The sequence below is a fragment of the Gavia stellata genome, chromosome 1 (assembly GCF_030936135.1).
Source record: "Gavia stellata isolate bGavSte3 chromosome 1, bGavSte3.hap2, whole genome shotgun sequence".
Lineage (NCBI taxonomy): Eukaryota > Metazoa > Chordata > Aves > Gaviiformes > Gaviidae > Gavia > Gavia stellata.
Window position 1 is genome coordinate 68,881,147 of NC_082594.1, and position 17,860 is coordinate 68,899,006.

The 17,860-nt window shown below is 42.2% G+C and overlaps 1 protein-coding gene across 1 annotated transcript in view; it reads right to left on the reverse strand.

Moving 5' to 3' along the window:
- The window catches only part of LOC132317625 (pinopsin-like), a 92,590-nt gene that overhangs the window by 17,469 nt on the left and 57,261 nt on the right, over positions 1-17,860 (reverse strand). The window contains exon 3 of the mRNA XM_059822167.1: positions 8,008-8,241. Coding sequence (XP_059678150.1) covers positions 8,008-8,241 — 234 coding nt within the window. The remainder of the gene's footprint in view (positions 1-8,007; positions 8,242-17,860) is intronic.

A 17,860-nucleotide genomic window follows, 5' to 3' on the forward strand; every position in this document is an offset into this window, starting at 1 on the left:
GGTAAAATGGTTTGTGTTGGAAAGGACCTTTAAAGGTCATCTAGTCCAAGGTCCCTGCCACAGGCAGGAACATCCTTCACTAGATCAGGTTGCTCAAAGCCTCATCCAACCTGGCATTAAATAATTCCAATGATAAGGCATCAACAATTTCTTTGGGCAACCTACTCCAGTGTCTCACCACTCTCATCATAAAAAATCTCTTCCTTACATCCAATATACATCTACCTTATTTCAGTTTAAAAATGTTGCCCCTTGTCCTGTCACTACAGGCCCTGGTAAAACGTCTCTATCCATCTTTCTTACAAGCCCCCTTTGTATATTGAAAGGCCACAACAAGGTCTTCCCAGAGCCTTCTCTTCTCCAGGCTGAACACCAACTCTCTCACCCTTTCTTCATAGGAGAGGTGTTCCATCCCTCTGATCATTTTCGTGGCCCTCCTCTGGACCCAATCCAACAGGTCCATGTCCTTCTTATGCTGGGGGCCCCAGAGCTGAAGGCAGTACTCCAGGTGGGGTCTCACAAGAGTGGAGGTGGAGAATCACCTCCCTCAACCTGCTGGCCACGCTTCTTGTTATGCAGCCCAGAATACAACTGCCTTTCTGGGACTTCTGCCAGCTCCCCCAGTACCCTTGGGTGGATCCCATCCAGTCCCATAGACTTGTGGGTGTCTAAGTGATGTAGCAGGTCTCTAACCATTTCCCCTTGGATTGTGGGGGCTTCATTCTGCTCCCCATCCCTATCTTCCAGCTCAGGAGGCTGGGTACCCAGAGAACAACTGGTCTTACTATTAAAGACTGAGGAAAAGAAGGCATTAAGTACCTCAGCCTTTTCCCCCCTATGTCTTTGATGAAGATATCAAACCATATTCGTCCCAATACAGACCCTTGAGGGATCCTCCCTCTCTCTTTCTGCACTACTTGTCACTTCCCTGTCAGCTTCACTCTCTTTGGAGTCTCCTCTTTTTTCCTTCTTTCAGAAATGCCTGTTTTCTTTTGCAGGGTGGATATGGACTACAAAAGGATCCCACTGTCTTTGCTACAAACCCTACTCATTGCATTTTTCCCTAGGTGTTCTGACCCATTCATGTCCCTTGTCTAATGTGGAGGTCTCTTCCCACTTCTGTTAAGTCCCATGTTTCTCCAGTGCTATGAAAAGAGCAATATAGGAAGAGACATCAACATATTAGATGTTGTTTAAAATCATGTATAAAGTAAAGAAATATTGTTGCCATTCACTTTCTGTGTCTTCCAGAAAGGAAGATCTTTTAACTGGATGTCATTTCCATTGCTGCATTCCCTAGCCATAATTTACAAGTCATTATACAGACCAAAACACATGCGCTTATCCTGTGGTTTTGTTCATTCATGTGTATTAGTTTCCAATTTTATTTAGTATTTTGCTTGCCTGAGAGGTGGCCTGGCTGCCTGCTTCCTACTTTTGCCCTGGGTCTAAAGAAGCCAGTCCTAAACCCTTCTGTGATGTTGAAGCCAGGCCAGCTCCCAGAGAGCATCCACACTGCAGGCAGGGCAAGGCTGAGCTCGTGTCAACATATGCAGCCAGTTGTACCAAGCATGTAGCCTGGGGCAGCATGAAGGCTGGCTGGGGCTGCTTGGGACCCTAATTAAGTGCCCAGGTTATTTGTGTGAACTGATCTTTTTGTCATGAGCTGTGAGAGAAATTCCTAAAGTAATTTTGAACTCGCTGTGTAAAATGCAGTTATACCTTATGACAGCAGCAAAGGTGCCCTTGAGACCTTTCTTCTCTTTGCCCCTCAACTTCAAAAAGTCGTAACACTGCATGTTGGGAGAGTAATAAAGTCAAACCACTTCTGAACCGTACTATAATATTGTACTTACTGTAGAGTATTCTGCACTAAGAGATCATTTTGACTTGGCCCATTTTCAACTTAAGAGCTCGGGTGTGTAATTCTATTTGGACAAAAATTCTTGCCATTTCCAGATGACTGAGAAGGTAATGCAGCATCACTTCTTTATGTTGACTATTATTTACTCAAAGTCAGCCCAGCTACCAGTGAAGAGATGAAAAAACAGATCATGAGTATTAACATATACATGAATTTTAATGAAAAATTATAACAACTTATGATAATAAATCTTATGGTAAGCCCACGAACATCTAGAATGTCATGAACTTAAAAAATGGGGTCTCATTTCAGGACTTAATAAGTGTGTTCTGATTGGTGCATAAAATGAGGCTTGACACAATTGTCCCTGCATTGTATACTATCTTTCCAGATCTGTAGTTTTGTGTCCTCATGCAGCTAAAATATCTTAGTTTTCCAAGTGGGAAAATGAGCAGCTTAAAAAAAAGATAACAGCGTTAACTTATCCACATATTCCTGCAGCATGAAGAATGAAACGTTACCTTTTGTTGAAAATAATGGAAACTGCACAATACCACATGAAAATTGACTGTGAAAATACAGCTGTTATACAGCCAGTTGGGAAATGTTACTATTATTTTTTTTTACGACTATCATGTGTAGCTCTGTTTCTCAAAGTGTGTATGCATTCCTCCCTGCTCAGTGCATAAGGTAAGATCAAGAAGGACTGAAAAAGGTTGCTAGAAAACTGCATATAAGGCACAGACAGATTATCATTAATGAAAGAAGGACTCCTTGTTTCTCGTCTGGCAGCAGGGAAGTTCCACGAAGGCCCTGGAAGAGGGGGCTGCCCCGAGCAGCAATCCACTTGGTGAGAGGCAGGTGGTGGTGGTACAGCTTCCCGGGGACCGCCGCAGCCCCAGCGTGCTTGGGAGGTGTCTGAGGTGTGATCTGAGCCAGCACCAGTTATCTGGATGGTGTGTTATTAGGCATCCTAATGTAGCAAAATAATACAAAAAAGCCTTTCCTTTTGCTCAGAGTTCTAACCTGCTGGGGAAATTCCACATCCCTGCTGGGTTAACTCCTGTTTATCACACATTGGGCTCCAACACTGTTCCCCTGCTTCTTCACAGCCTCTCCGTAGAGGCTCTCAGCTTGGGCCCAGGCGGCTATTTTACCTTGCGTGCATGAACAATGAAGATAAATCTGAAGACAATTGAATGTGTGAGCAGTCCTGTTGCAGCAACAGGGCTGTGTGCCTGAGTAAGTGCTCACTTGTGAGAAGCACAAGTTGCACATGCTGGGTCCAGGTCTCGTTGGGGAGCACTCTTCAGGTACATTATTATGATACAAATCTCATTGTCCACCAGAGAAAAAAAAAAGTCTTTGTAGTTGGCTTAGTTTGTTCATGCTTTCTATTTAATTTCTCCCTCATCCAGCCCCTCCCCACCCCCCAATACATGATAAATTTGGAAAGATCACAGTATTAATTATTTTCAAGTAAGTGTGTATATTATTTTCTGCATCACTTCTCCAAATCCTTGGGGAAAATTACAGGGTCAGCTTCTATTTTTATAAGTGCAATGATTTTAATACAAGAAGACAGAGAGTAGAAATCAAACTGCTAATCAGGGACTTCTACTCACATCTAATACATCCCTTCCCTCACACTCTCCCTCCTTACTTTTGCATAGAGGCACTTTCTGACACCAGAAATAGAACACTGCTGATCACAGGGTTTAGGTGGGCTTTCTTCCTAATTGTAATATGCAGTATTAGGTGTGCTATCCTGAGTTTCAGTAGCCCAGGGAGCCTTAGGTGCACTACCTGAGTGACTAAAGGTGTGGAAGTAATTAGTCAGAAGCCTATGCGCTGCAGTGGAGCAAGGCTATTTTACATCAACAAAGCTTGTGACTTATAATCTGATCAGTGGCTTCCAAGTGATTGGCTCTGTAGATCTTTGAGTGATACGGGTTTAATTTGACTTAAATTTGGCTGTCAGTAGCAATGCAGCAAATTCCTGTTTTCTCTGAGTGCTAACTTGAAGTTATGTGAAATAGCAAATGCAGATTCACTCAATCTCACTATGTCTCATCCATAGCTATACCCTCTCAAGCACTCATTCGTATCTTGACTTCTCTATCAACAGAAAATGAACCTCTGATATGTAAGATAAGGTTAACCTCAAAAGCTGCCACACCATCATGTTATCCAGCTAATGATACCTGGTTCTCAATGCAGTAAGTCCTCAAGTACAGTTACACCAGCCAGAAAACTCTTCTGTCTTGGGGTCCCTGTGCCTCTCTATGGAATACATGAAAGCAAGATGCCCCAAGCAATCATCTCCACAAAAGCAAGCCCATGGCTATGGGGAAGCTCCATATCTCTCAGATGAATGCTTAATACCTGCTTGCATGTAATTTTTGAAAGAACAGGTTTCTGTCAGCACCGCCACGGTGAAAGGAAAGTAGTTGAAGCTGTTATTAAAAATCTGTTTGCGGTGGCTGCATGGGTGGAAGTTTGAAGACAGACAATGCGAACTTGACAGGGAGCTGTGATGGGAATAAAAGACACTGAGAGAGGTAAGAGAAGATGAAACAGAAAAACTGCATAGCTACATTAACTGTATAACTAGAAAGGACTGATGCACTGAAAGCCTAAGCGTGCTAGTCCTGCCCAGCTTGCTCTGGCAACTGAGGGCAGCAGCACCAGCCCAGTTGGCATGGCACTTGGCTGTGTGCGGCGTTTTCGGGAGCCTGCCCTTTGGGAAGGGCTGCCCCAGGCACACACAGCTGTGTTGCCAAGGGGCAAAAGAGACATCCATAGTGAGAGAACAGGGAAAACAGAGTCTCCTTCTCTACTGTCTCCTCCAGCTTCCCCCCGAACATGGCAGTTTAGTGCTTTACAGCTTTGTCAAGAAGCTTAATATCTGCCTGGAGTGATGTTATCAGCCCAGCAACAGTTCAGCTTAAACGGTGCGTCTCTCTTCTCCTGGAGGAGAGCAGAGGAAGAAGGAGAGCAGCGTGCCCCATGCTGTCCCCCCTGGGGCAGTCCCTGCGACTGGAAAGAAATTCACCATTTTCCCCAGCATTTTATTGCCTCAGGTCAGTGCAGAAGGCAACGGTAAAGACAAAACTTTTTCTCTGGGGTTCCTGGACCATGAAAGTGACTCAGGGCCTGCTTGAGAGTTAATTTAAAGGTGTGCTCTGCAGGATGAGTTTTAAGGCGGACTCACAACAGTCCACATTGATTTATGAGAGCTGGAAGCTAACACCACAGCTGCAATCAACCAATGCTGCTTTGTAATCTTCAGGGCATGTCCCAAAGCAAAAAGGTTAGCTTATGCAAGAGAACTAAAAATTAAGTCGTATGTTCTCCGTGTATTTATAAGACGCAGGAGTAAACAGCCTACTGTAGCATCTTGCATCTGTGAAGAGAGGGCTCTGAAAAATGCAGGCCAGATAATGTCTGTGTTGGGAGCACTAGCCTCCTGTGACAATTCTCAGCTAAGCATGAAGCCCAGAAAAGCTGAGTGCCAGGAAGAAGGCAGTTGTTCCTGAGGTGTTAAATTTACAAAAAAGAATGAGAACAGCTACAGAGTAACTGAGGTGACATGAACGCTGGTGATGCATCAGGTGAGGGTGTTACTATTGTTCCTGTTTTGAGAGGAAGGGGAACAGAGGAAGGCATGTGTTTCACCCTTTTTGATTGAAGCTCATTCCTCAGTGTCAGATAAAAACATATTTTTTTTACTGCTAATACACAGTGGCACAGCAGATGAGAGCTGCAGATTAATGCTAGGCATTAGCTATTATTTTGGTTTTATTACAGTGAAAAGTATTTACCCCAAATCTGACTGAGCTCTTTTTCAGCAGTGATTTTTTTCTTGATTTCTGCAACAATAAGGAAGCCAACTATGAAAAAAAAACAACCCACAGAGTGACTACCAGCTGGCAACTAATGATCCACCCTCCAAGACCGATTTGACTTTGCCCCCTTGCATTTTTTTCTTTAATGATGGCAGCTGTGGAACAGTAGGCAGTGGGAAACACATGAAACATTCTCAGTGTTCAAAGAGACAAATCTAATACATTGGTCTCACATGTGACTGGAGACAAAGGAAGGACATCTAAGAAACTGTTTCCAGTTCCCCGCCATGGTGCTCCTGAATTGTTTCACAGCCTTTCCAGTTCCTGCTGCTTAAGAAACTGCCTGCCTCAAAACTGCCCTAACAGAATCTTCCCCGTGTAGAAAGACCATCCCATGCTGATCTTCCCTTATAAAGAGAAGATAAACTGGATTAAAAGTAAACCCCATATTGAGAAAGAAGTTAAGCATTCAGAAGTTTTTCCTTTACAGCTGAAGGAGACAGCTACTGCAAGGAAGGAGTGATTTTAGACAGCTTGCTACATTCCTGTGATGTGCAAGCACCCTGGTTTTATTCTTGCTAATCAACTTTTTCTCAACAGTGAGCCTTTGTTTTTTGCCTCAGCACACCCACAGCAGCTGTCTCGTTAGCCTTTGACGCTGCAGAATACACAGTTCTCAATAGCTGCTTGGAGCACTTTGAGAATATAAAACCAGCCTTAATTGTGTGTATATCTGTGGATGCCAGGTTGTCACCACAGGTAATTGTGCATGTGATTCTGTTCTTGAGACATATGGTGGCACTCAAGGCTCTGTACTGAGTTAATGTGTTTTAGGACCCATATCTTTCCCCCAGCTTCCATACTCTTGCTATTTGGGATGTGCTCCATGTGTAAAGACAATGCCAAAATATACTTGCAACCTCTGTTATAGCCTGCTCCAGTGATTATGTCAGGGTCAGATGATCTCATGGAAGTCAAGGACCTCAGTCGAAGTGCTCAGAGAATAAAGAAGCAGGACAGATGCTGCTGTTCAGAAGTTTCCATAAGAATTGTAAAAGGTAAGGGGAAGGAGAAGAAGTCACTATTTGCCTTCAGCATTATAGCTTTCCAAATGGAGCTCTCTATCTTTTTCAATGTCAGCTCAAACTAGACTTTGGAAATGAAGTCCTGGTCTTGGGGAAGGCAATAGTACTTTTTCCTTCTGATTTCAGGGAGGTTTCACGGCTTGCCTGAGATCTTTCCTTTAAACTCCAGGAGTAGATTCATTCCTTGTTTAAGAACTTTAGGTTAGATGAACCAGACCAAGAATGATCTCAGGCTGTGATGAAATTGGAATATATTTGATTGTTACATTCAGCTTTTCCCTTGTCTAGGCTCCATAATAATATAATGCTGCTGTTGATAAATACTAAGGGTAGGCTCCAGCATACACTGAACAAGAAAGGATAAAGTGTGTTTATTTGCTTTATAATAGTGCAATGGACATAATGAAGAAAGAAAATTGAGAACAACATCTAACACGTAATGTAATAAAATAGATAAGGTGTTTTCATAAACTGTGCACGTTTTCCAAATTTCTTACTGCAAAACACTTTTAAAACTTCCAGATCTGCCATTATCAAACTTTATAGCCAGAGCTGTCAAAACACAAACATTAGGAAGTTCACTTTTGTGTACTGAAAATGCCATTTACAGGAACGAGACACCTGAACTATATCTAGGCATTTTGGAAGTGTTAGAATTGGCGTTGGTCCTCATGAGACAAAATTAATTATCTATTTTGGCATGTAGCTGAGCTGGGGATTTAACAGGAAGGATACAGAAATCCACAAAAACTGTAATTGCAATGACCACTTGTTTTCAAGGGGATCTGTAATGAAAATGATATTTGCAAACAGTCTCCTCCTTTATATTGTTTTCAAGGTCATGAAATACCCTTCTTCTTCTTGTCCCTCTTTCCTCCACCCGCCACCCCCCCCCCCCAAATGTTTGAGTATTCTTCTTGTAAATAGATGTCAATACCTTTGGCAACTCTGCAGCAGACAAATTAACACCCAGTGTGTCCTAAGAAGAACACAAGCAATTTCAATGAGCAAACGTTTATCCGTTCTTCCTATCTAGCAATATATTATGTTGATTGCAAACACTTCCACCCCAAGACTCCAGTGATATTGTTTGGACAAGCCTGGAATGCCCTTCTTCCAAAGACACATCTATAGAACTGGTAGTCACAGTGGACAAGAATGCCTGACAGACCCTGAAGAAAATACAGTTTAAAAATAATATATATCTTACCTGCTTATTCATAAGTATGTAGATAATGGGATTGCAAACAGTGCTGCTTTTTGCTAGGATGGAAGGTATGATGCTTGCAACTGGAGTCACCAAACCTGGCTTACCAAATGTTCCAAGTAATGCTATAACTCCATAGGGAATCCAACACACGAGATAACAGATAACTGTAGTGATCACCATGAACAGTACATGGTATTCTCTTTTGCGGGCAGCGTTCTTGTGGATTTTTCCAACCTAGAGGAAGGTGAAAAAAGAAAGAATTTAAGAAGCTGAGCTGTTGGATTGATTGCTTTAACAACCTGGGGCTATTCGTCTTGGATCAGCAATGATAATCAACATTGTAGTTCCAGAAGCAAAACAAACCCAAACCCAAAAGTGAGTGAATGCAGTGGGAAGACTTTCATTGTCTCCACCAGGCACCAGGGGAAGCCCTGCAGGCTTCATGCTTCGTGCAAGCATAAACCAGAGTCCCAGTGAAGGTTGGAGCAAAAGCAGAAAGGTGACAAAGTTAGCATCTAGTCCTTAATAGCTGGTAAGTCATCTCCAGTTGCTTTTCAGGTATGGTATTTTGTATAATTGTACAATGTTTTCACTCAAGTTATTCCAGTACATAAGACTTACTTGAGATGGAGAAGCATTACGAAGCACAAGTGAACGAACAGAAGCATTTTCTGTTCAGGGTGTGGAAACAGCAGAGCAACACTAGGACTGTGCTTAGTACCTCTGTCCTTGGATGTTTTCAAGGCTTGGCTAGACAAAGCCTCAGCTGGCCTGGTGTAGTGTTGGCAATGGTCACACTCGGAGTCAGACACTAGAGAAGCCTTGCAAACAGCACTTTATGAAGTGTTAAGCGGTAAGATTCATCCTTTTCTAGACTATTTCTTCCACTTAGTTTACCATTTTGATAAAAGGGCCTCACTCGTGATAATAATCAAAACCAGTTTTTTGTGCTCTTAAAAAAGCGTGCCAAATGCTGACACAGTTGAGCTATTGTATTGGGGAAATGGAGTAGAACTGGGTAAACAGGAAGCACAGATTTAAATGATCAGTTTCAAAGTGATGGTACAACAACCCATCTTGCTATCATGAATTTACCAGTAGTTACAGTCTGTGGGCAAACCCAGCTCTGCTGTGGAAGTATTTAAAGTATAGTCTGTGCTTCCAAATATACTCTCCTTTGAGCTGTTCTGGACTGAAGCATCATGCCCTTTTGGAGTCTAGAGCTCTAAGAAGGAGGTTAAACATTAAAATAACAGCTAATTTTTATTCTTCTTAGGAAACATTCAAAAATATTAACTCCAGAATAGCAAGGCTGGTCTCCCTAAGCATCTTTGCAGCCAACAGAGAAAAGCAAACTCTGCAAGGAGGCTAATTTTGGAGCCAGTCTCTCTCCACTGACTCTAGATGGAGCCTCAGCACACTGGTCTCCCGAGGTTATGGTTAATTCTTCAACTTCCCCCCAGCGTGTGTTTAGCAAACCCAGATGTGCCAGCAGGATTCAGGAAGTATTCAAATGTTTAAAGTATATCGATTGAGTCTTGTACTCAGCCAAATGTAATTTATGTCCACTTTAAGATCTTTTTGCCTCCTAAATGTGGTACTTGAGAGTAAACTGCACCCAAGGGAACTAAGCCCCTGTAAAGCTGCTAACATAAATAAGCAAAAAGGCAGCTCCCTGGAATGCAATGCATCCAAACTTTACCTAACACAAAAAAAAGTTGGAAAGGAATGGGTTTAGGCTGACACAGGAGAACACTGATGTGCACAACTCTGTAAAGGAATGGAACACAGTTAAAGGTGGAAACCACTAATAACCTGAGTCAAACGTCATCTCCTGTTGCCTGGTGTACAACTTGCACATGCTAATGCAGTGGAAATAGTCAGAGCTTTACCTATTTCTTTGTGGTGTGGGTGCTTTTGCATAACATATGTGTTTATCGGACTGAGTTAAAAACATATATAGTAACTGGGTAAGTACATATGGAAAGCAAAATAATATGGTGACGCTGTTTGTTTTCAGTTAATTATGATTCTAGCCTTCTAGAGTGGTTGGTTCTATCTGGAATTTCAGTAGAAGTGTTCCTGTTGAAAGTAAATAAAACACACATCAACTTAGTCTGCTAAAAAAACCCAAGTATTTTTCCTGTGTAGTCTTCCAATTATTTTCTGCAAAAAGGCAGTTACAAAATAAAATCCATCCTTTCTGAAAACACTGGGGACTATTCTTTTATTTCAAGAACATAACTTTTTTATCTAATAATTACTTTAGCTTGAAAAAAGGATTAATAATAGATAATGGTCCAATCCTGTATTGCTTATTTGAACTAAATTTTTCATGACTAATGGGAATTTCCTCTGACTGAAGAATCCAGGATCCCATGTTAGCTGCAGCTATGTTACAAGTTTAATATTAATGGAGGAATGCAAAGCCCCAGCTAGCCATGGCATCCACAGCTAAAGATCTTCAATAAAGCCAGAGGCATCAGTCAGCACATTTTCCCTCCGTGTTTAGATAATATATCTCTGTCCTGAAGAGTTTGCAAGAGTTTACCCTCTGCACAGAAAAAATATAGATCAGAAAGAAGGGGAGGAAAGATGTGTAAAACTGAAGTCACTATGGGTGTGATTTTCATATGTATCCTATTTTCACATCTTTAGCTTGTTTCCTTAGGAAGGGAAGCCTGCATTGTCACTGTGTCTGTGCCAATATGTTAATTAAATCTGTCTGTCTATTGGTCCCAATATATTCCTTGTAAATTTGATTGAGGTTTTGAAACTTATTAGGTGGACAGAGGTCTTTGACACTGAGTTCTTCACATGTCACTAGAGCAGAAGAATCCTCATTAATGTTCTCGTCAAGAAGGAAAATGAAATGTGAAATGAACTCAAATTAGACACCAGAGAATCCACTCTAGTTTAGGTTCTATTTTGATTTTTTTTTTGTATTTTTTTCCTCTCATCTTCCTCTTCTGATAATTAAAAAGTAGAAAGCTCTGATCACAACTGTTCCTGAAATAGGACATTCAGAATGTGTCCCCAGTATCTATTAAGGGTGACCTTCCGCTGCAGTCATCTATAATTGAGTTTAAAAACTCATTTGTCATGAGATAAACCTATTGGAAAGCAAACTTAGTTAGCTGTCGTGCTCACAGAGTCTTTCACTTCCATGTTACACCAACGTAGCCAATTGTTTTGATTTTTATGTGCCTCGTATTATAATTCTATAGTATGATTTACTTGCTCGTTACTTTACTTACTTGCTCGTTACAGAACGAGAAAATTAGAACTTCAGGGGTTTTTTGAAAGTACTTTTTTTTTTTTCAAAAGTACATTTCTGTTCTCACTGTTGCAGAGAAAAGATTAAAAGTATGGAACTGCAGTAAGAAATGCAAGCAATGGACCAGAAGTGAGGAAGGATCATAAAGTATGTCCTCCCTTAATGGCTCTAAATCCCAGGTGACCTGGATGTCCCAGGTGACCTGGATGTCCCAGCTTTCCAGAGGGGACAAGGATGGTATGATGAGTCCAAAGGACAAATGACCTCTAGGCATCCCTTGAAATGTACTCGATCCTTCTCTTGATTTTTATTTGCTATCCAGAGCTGCTGTAGCTGTTAACTGTATTTTATGCTTAGGTAACTCATCCTCTTCCTCAGTAATCTCACTTTTTCTTGGTGTTCTGGCTGCCAGAAAATTGCAGCATCGAAGTTACTGTTTTAATCAGATATGCCCGAGGATGGAGTCAGCATGCTGATGGTTTTTTTTGGCTTGATGCCCAGGACACGTGAGGTACTGGAGTTGTGCTTGGACAACTGAAGGGGTGGGAGAAGAGTCATATTGCTTGGTGCCTCTGAGCATGCTGTTGGGCTGTTGTGTGACTGTCCTTCCCCTAGCTTTCTGCCACATCTTGGAAACAGAGTTGAACTGTGTGATCTTAAAGGCCTGTTCCATCCGAAATGATTCTGTGATTCTATGATTCTATGGTCTTGTTTGCTATACTCCTTCCATCTCGCCAAAACACTTCAGCCTAAACACGGCTGCTTTGACAGTGGTGAAGGCAATCAGCGGAGTCTCAGGGTGGTTGTGGTATCACCCTGGTACATTCTGGGATACGTTAACAATGCAAGAAATGCCAGATGATTTCAAGAAGTGTTAGACTACTCTGCAGGAAGTGCCCCCAGAATTTTGTTTTTGAAACCATGTACTATATTCATCTACACACTCTTGGTTTCATTGTCTTTGCAGCTTCGCACCTTTAGAAGGTGTTATCTTTAAAAGTTCTCTGTTTATAGGTGCTGGAAGGCCTCCGACAAAATATAGCTCAAGTTGATGTAACCTACAGAAAGATTACAGTTTTGCAGGTGAAAAAACAGTAGGCAATTTAACACTAAAATTATTCTATTTCTTATTTTAAAACTACTGCACAATTTAACGTAGTTCCTACACTGTATTTTCAGTAGTCAAATGGAAATGCCTACCAGAAATGCCTAGTATCTGGACAGCCAGCTGATAGAAAAGCATTGGATGGTGATGAGAAAAAATAGATTGAAATAATGTTCTAGAATAGCCGAGTTTGTGAAGCCCAATCTAAATGTGAAGATATAGGGAATATATTATATACATTTAAAATACATAGAAGATCTAAACCACATCTTAAAAATGACACAAGAAATACTGGCCCATTGGGATCAAAAGGTATTTATTCAGGATGGCTGGAAAACACATGTCTTTGCTGTAAACTCAGCTGTTTTCTCTGGGACAAAGGCCATTTCCTGCCAAATTTGGTAGTCCTGTTCTAATGTAGGGAAGGCACTATATTTAAAGAAAAGAAGGGAGTTGGAGGGGGGAGGGTTTGAGGTTTTTTAAATGAGAAAATGGTGCGTCTCCCCTACTTTCATCCTGGGAAGTAGCAGAAGTGTTTTGGTTTTTCAGAACTCAGCCGGACACAGCAACAGGCAAGCTTGTCTAATCTCAGCACTGAGCGTAAGACTGGCACAATTGGCTCTCGTCTGGATTTGCCCCATAGCCAAGCTGCATTTCGCATACATACCCAATACTCCCTTTCACTCTTCTTGTCCACTCAATCTGACATGCAAGTTAGACACCACTACTTAGATAACTATGGCAGTGTGCTGAGCAGATACAGTAGATGCAACAGGCCACAGAGCATGGGAGAAGCCACAGGGGTATTCTGTGAGGATGATGGCAGTGGTAGAAATGTCCTCAAAAGGGGCCCAAATGACACATTGCTTGGTTGACCTCAAAAGCTGCATCCGTTCCCCTTCCAGCCGACAAGATATAGCAGATACATCACTCACCGAGTGATGGGCTGCAGTGCTATTTCATGCATTGGAAAAGAAGAAACTGGGCAACTCTGGGCAGAGCATGGAAAATTTCAAGAGAACTGGTCAAAGTCTGGAATGGTCATAAACCACAGAAAAGGGGAGCTTACAATAGGAAATGGAGGGGTTTAGTAAAAAGGGATGCAGACAGCTTTTGCTCTAACTGTGGAGCTTGTTAGGTTGGAGGTTGAAGAAAAGGACCCCAAAGATCTGCCGTGGCAGGCACTCTGCCAGGAACCTCAGAGAACAGAACCTCTGCCTGAACCTCTGCCACAACCTCTGACTGGGTGCAGGCAAACGTGGGGGTGTGCCACAACAGGGACCTGGGGAAAAGCCACAACCTAGAGGAAGCTTGGCTTCCTCTGAAGAGAACAGGTCTGTCCTTTCCTTAAAGAGAAAAGAGAATGGGTCTGTCCTTTTCATAGACTCATAGAGTTGTTTGGGTTGGAAAAGACCTTCAAGACCATCAAGTCCAACCATTAACCTAACACTGCTAAGTCCACCACTAAACCGTGTCCCTAAGCGCCGTTGCAGAAGGCTAGCCAGCACCTTCCAAACACATGAACGCTGTTGTACAATGGCATGGCAAAAAATAATCATGTGGCTAAGGGCCATATGAAATGATTTTAGGGTAACAGGTTCTGGTTTCCCAATTTAGGCATGCAGGGGTCAGTCCAGACCTCACCACTGGCCAAGTCAAACGGTCCAGTCAGCCTGTCACTGAGGGAGCAGCCAGGTAGCAACCACAGCTGAGCCCATGGGCTTTTTTCGGGCTAAAAATTGGAGCTTTCCAGCCCAGACAAAAGAGGACAACAGCCTCCTGCCTCCAGTGAGGGACTTACTGCTTTTAATATTTTTCTTAGCCACCACGTGGCTCCATATGGGAGAAGAGCCCTGGGCAGTGCCCTGCCCAAGGGGACGGCCTGCCCCCTCCTGTGCTCCAGAGCCGAGAGTTTGACCTACTGCAGCCCCTGCTCAGCTCCCTCTGGATTCAGCTGGCCATGAGTTGTGGGACCAAGGGAGTACTGGTGGCACTTCACCTGCTCAGAAGGAGGCACAGGTGCCAGGCAATAAAGAGCTGAGGGATGGTTGTACACAGAGGCGGTCTTGCTGCAAGAGCAGGCAACTTTGAGGCTCACAGTGCCAGAGGCACATATCCGGGTCACCCCTGTAAGGCACTAACATGTACAACTGTACATACTTGCTTCAGACATGGGCAGGCTGGGTTTTTATATATATATCTATAAGGCCAGGGAGTTGGGCCAAAGTTAGCTATTAGGAAGGGAAAGCTTCAGTGATGAAGATCTAACCTGATTTCTCTCATGAATTCTGCTGCGTTTTCTTCTCTGCATTTACCCTAGTCTCTTGTCCTTACTTAATGTAGCTGTATGCTTTCTCTCATAAAGTATTTCCTTCATATTTTAACAGCTCCCAGTCATTTTCAGTTGTGAACATCTTGAAAGGTTATGAAGAATATAGGGCATCCTGTCAATCTAACCACTAGATGGAGAGACTGTACAGTACGAATCCAGCATCCGGAGCCACTTCAAGTAGGGGACATGTACATCATAGCATCTCAAAAATCAGGGAGGCTGTTTACGCATTTTGTCCTTCAAGTCAGTTTCTCCAACTATTTATTACAATGGAAAATGATAGCAATTATTATACTTTGTGCATCTAAGCAGCGGATGCTGTAATTGTCCTTTATCTAGCCCACTCTAAACAAGCAATATGGAAACAGGGTGCAAAGTGCTTTTCTTATAATGGCTGATGCATTATTCCTGGATCCGTCTTTGTACATTTTACGCTCAAATAGCCATGTTTTCTTCACTACTTCGGAACTGCACAGTAAAGAGAAGGCTATTTATGAGCAGCAGTGTTTGTTGCCAGTCTCTTTAAGTGTCAGTTATACATGGTTGTTTTGACATGATCAAATATTCAACAGTACTACCAAAACCAGAGACAAATGAAATATTCATAATCATCTGAGGGAAGTCTGCCAATCTTTGAACATTTAGTCTACTACAGTTTCTTGAAATGAACAGAAGGGAGCTAGACTTTTTAATGCAAAAGCTGCAGTAGAGGAAAAAGCTGGAAAAAGATCATTCTTCTTCCTTCATGAACCAGCCAAGTAAGGCAGCCTTCTCTGTTATGTTTCTAACAAAAGGAAATTAGAAATGCTCTCCATTTATTGGTACACATAATCCTCTACCAAACCCAGGAGTGTTTCAAACTAAGCAGTGACTCAAATATCAGTTATGATGGGCTTTCTCCTCTCCCATCTCTATGGATTCTGTCCTCAAGGAAAAGCAAGGAAAAAAGCCAAAAAAAACCCCCAAAACCCAAAGCATGAAAAGCTCTAAAAAGCTGTAGGAAACCGAAGCTCCAAGTAATCTACTTTTCAGTGTGGGCTACCCCAGAACTGATACTTTATGGATTAATACCAAGATAGATGAAATATTTTGTTTGTTGTTTAAGCTAGACAATCATGGGAAAAGAGGTCTTACTGGCTTAAAAATAAATGCCTTCTTTATCAGCATGTAGGTGGCTAAGTTCAAAACAAGAGTGAATACTGAAGAGATGCATAGTCTCTGTGGACACAGGGACTAAACAGAAACATCTGCTTCAGGGCATCTTAGAATCCAATGGGCCCTGGCTCTACAAAGCACTTACACTCCCATGTTCACTGACTGAACTGAGATTTAAGCATGCACATAAGCACTTTTCTTAGTTGGGAACACAATGAGTTAATAGCAACAAATACACAAGGAGGAAGCCATAAAATCACACAAGGGGCTTTACAGTTAATTATTTTAATATCACTATTAAGTTTAGGAATTGAACTCCTTAGGAAGGATATTCTATCAGCTGAAGTCTGGCTTTATTGGGATTTTTTGTTATTGCAATGGGACTAGTCATCATAATTCCTCAAGGTGAAGTGACGCTATGTTTTAAATACAAAACTTAGGGCTTTGTACACTGCCCTTGAAGCGTAACTGCTATTGCTGCTAATATCAGTGAAGTTCTATTGTGGACTTAAGGAACACTATAATCCTCTTGGAGGAATTCTTTCACTGCACTAGCTAAAGGGCTTTTAGCAGCAATTTGACTTACACAGTGAACACATTCCCATGCACTAAACAAGCAGCTCATGGTGTCACTTCTATCGTATACGACTCATGTTTTATCCTGACCTTCTTTCCTCATTGTGGGTTTTCTAGCATCAGTGTGCATGAAAAAATTAAAGGTGTCTTACGCACAGCTATCATTTGTTTTGCATTAGCAGTTTGGTTTTAGAAAAAGAAGTACATTAGATGATACCCGTATTTTCCCCAAGTGGGGGCTATCTCTTTTCTCTCTATAGCTGCAGACGTACCCAGCCAGGACAATGGCTACAAAAACATGAGCGTGGGCTTTCCATGCACTGAGCTGGCAGGACACAAGCCAATTCCAGTGCAAGAGCTGAGCATGCACTGCACTCGGCCGTGAGTAAGGACCTCAGCCTGCCTCTGAGTCAGCCTGTGCCCTGGGCTCAGCACTGGGCTGACACAGACATGGGAGGTCCGCAGCTGCCTTGCATCTCACCAACCTGGAGTACAGGCAATGTGTGCCTATCCCTACAGCAGCCGGGACAGACAGACCCGAGTGGCTGCCCGCAGCAGCTGGGGCTGCTGTTTCTGGTATGAGAAGTACAGGGCCAGGAGAAGTGATCTGCCTCCAGCACGCTGTAAGGAGCCCACGCCAAACAACTGGCTCATGCAAAGGGACTGACTCATTGAATGGTCCAAACATATGACAGCAACAAGTAAAGCAATTCAGAAATGTTAAAACCAATGCCCAATAAAGAAAAAAAGTGCTTCTGAGATGAATAGAATCACCATAACACTGAAGAGCCACCAGCCCTGGCAGCACATTTAAGCAGATATATTGTATATGAAGATACGCACTTCTCAAAAATGTTATTTGTATGTATGTCCTTCAGTAATTGCGGGACTGCACAGAGCTGCTATCTCTGATATTGGCAGTGACACTTCTATGGCACTTACCTGCCTGAAACAAATCAAAGATGTGTAGAAAATAAGATATGTGGAAAATAGAAACTGAAAGGGCAGTGAAGTGTGTTTGTTGTCTGGAATATATAGTTAGTTGAAAAAACCTGGAGATGCAAGAAGCAGCAAATATTATGTCCAAAGTTATTTAAACTCTAATTGATTTTCTGTCAAAAAGATGATCAAAAGAAACTGTCTGCTATATAATATTAAGATTGTTGGAGTTTCATGTGCCTAACATGACTTACCCTATTTTACGAATTCCCTAGATAGTTTGGGAGACTGTAACAGATAGTAAGCCGTTCCCTTGAAGCCATCAGGTCTAATTTTCCCAAACTGATAGCAATCACAAACTGTATTACGTGCTTGTATTTGATTGCTCGCCTAAGTCCAGTTCTAGTGAGCATGTTATAACTAGCCTTGACTCACACCAACTGACATCCCTATCAATGGGCTCAGGAAG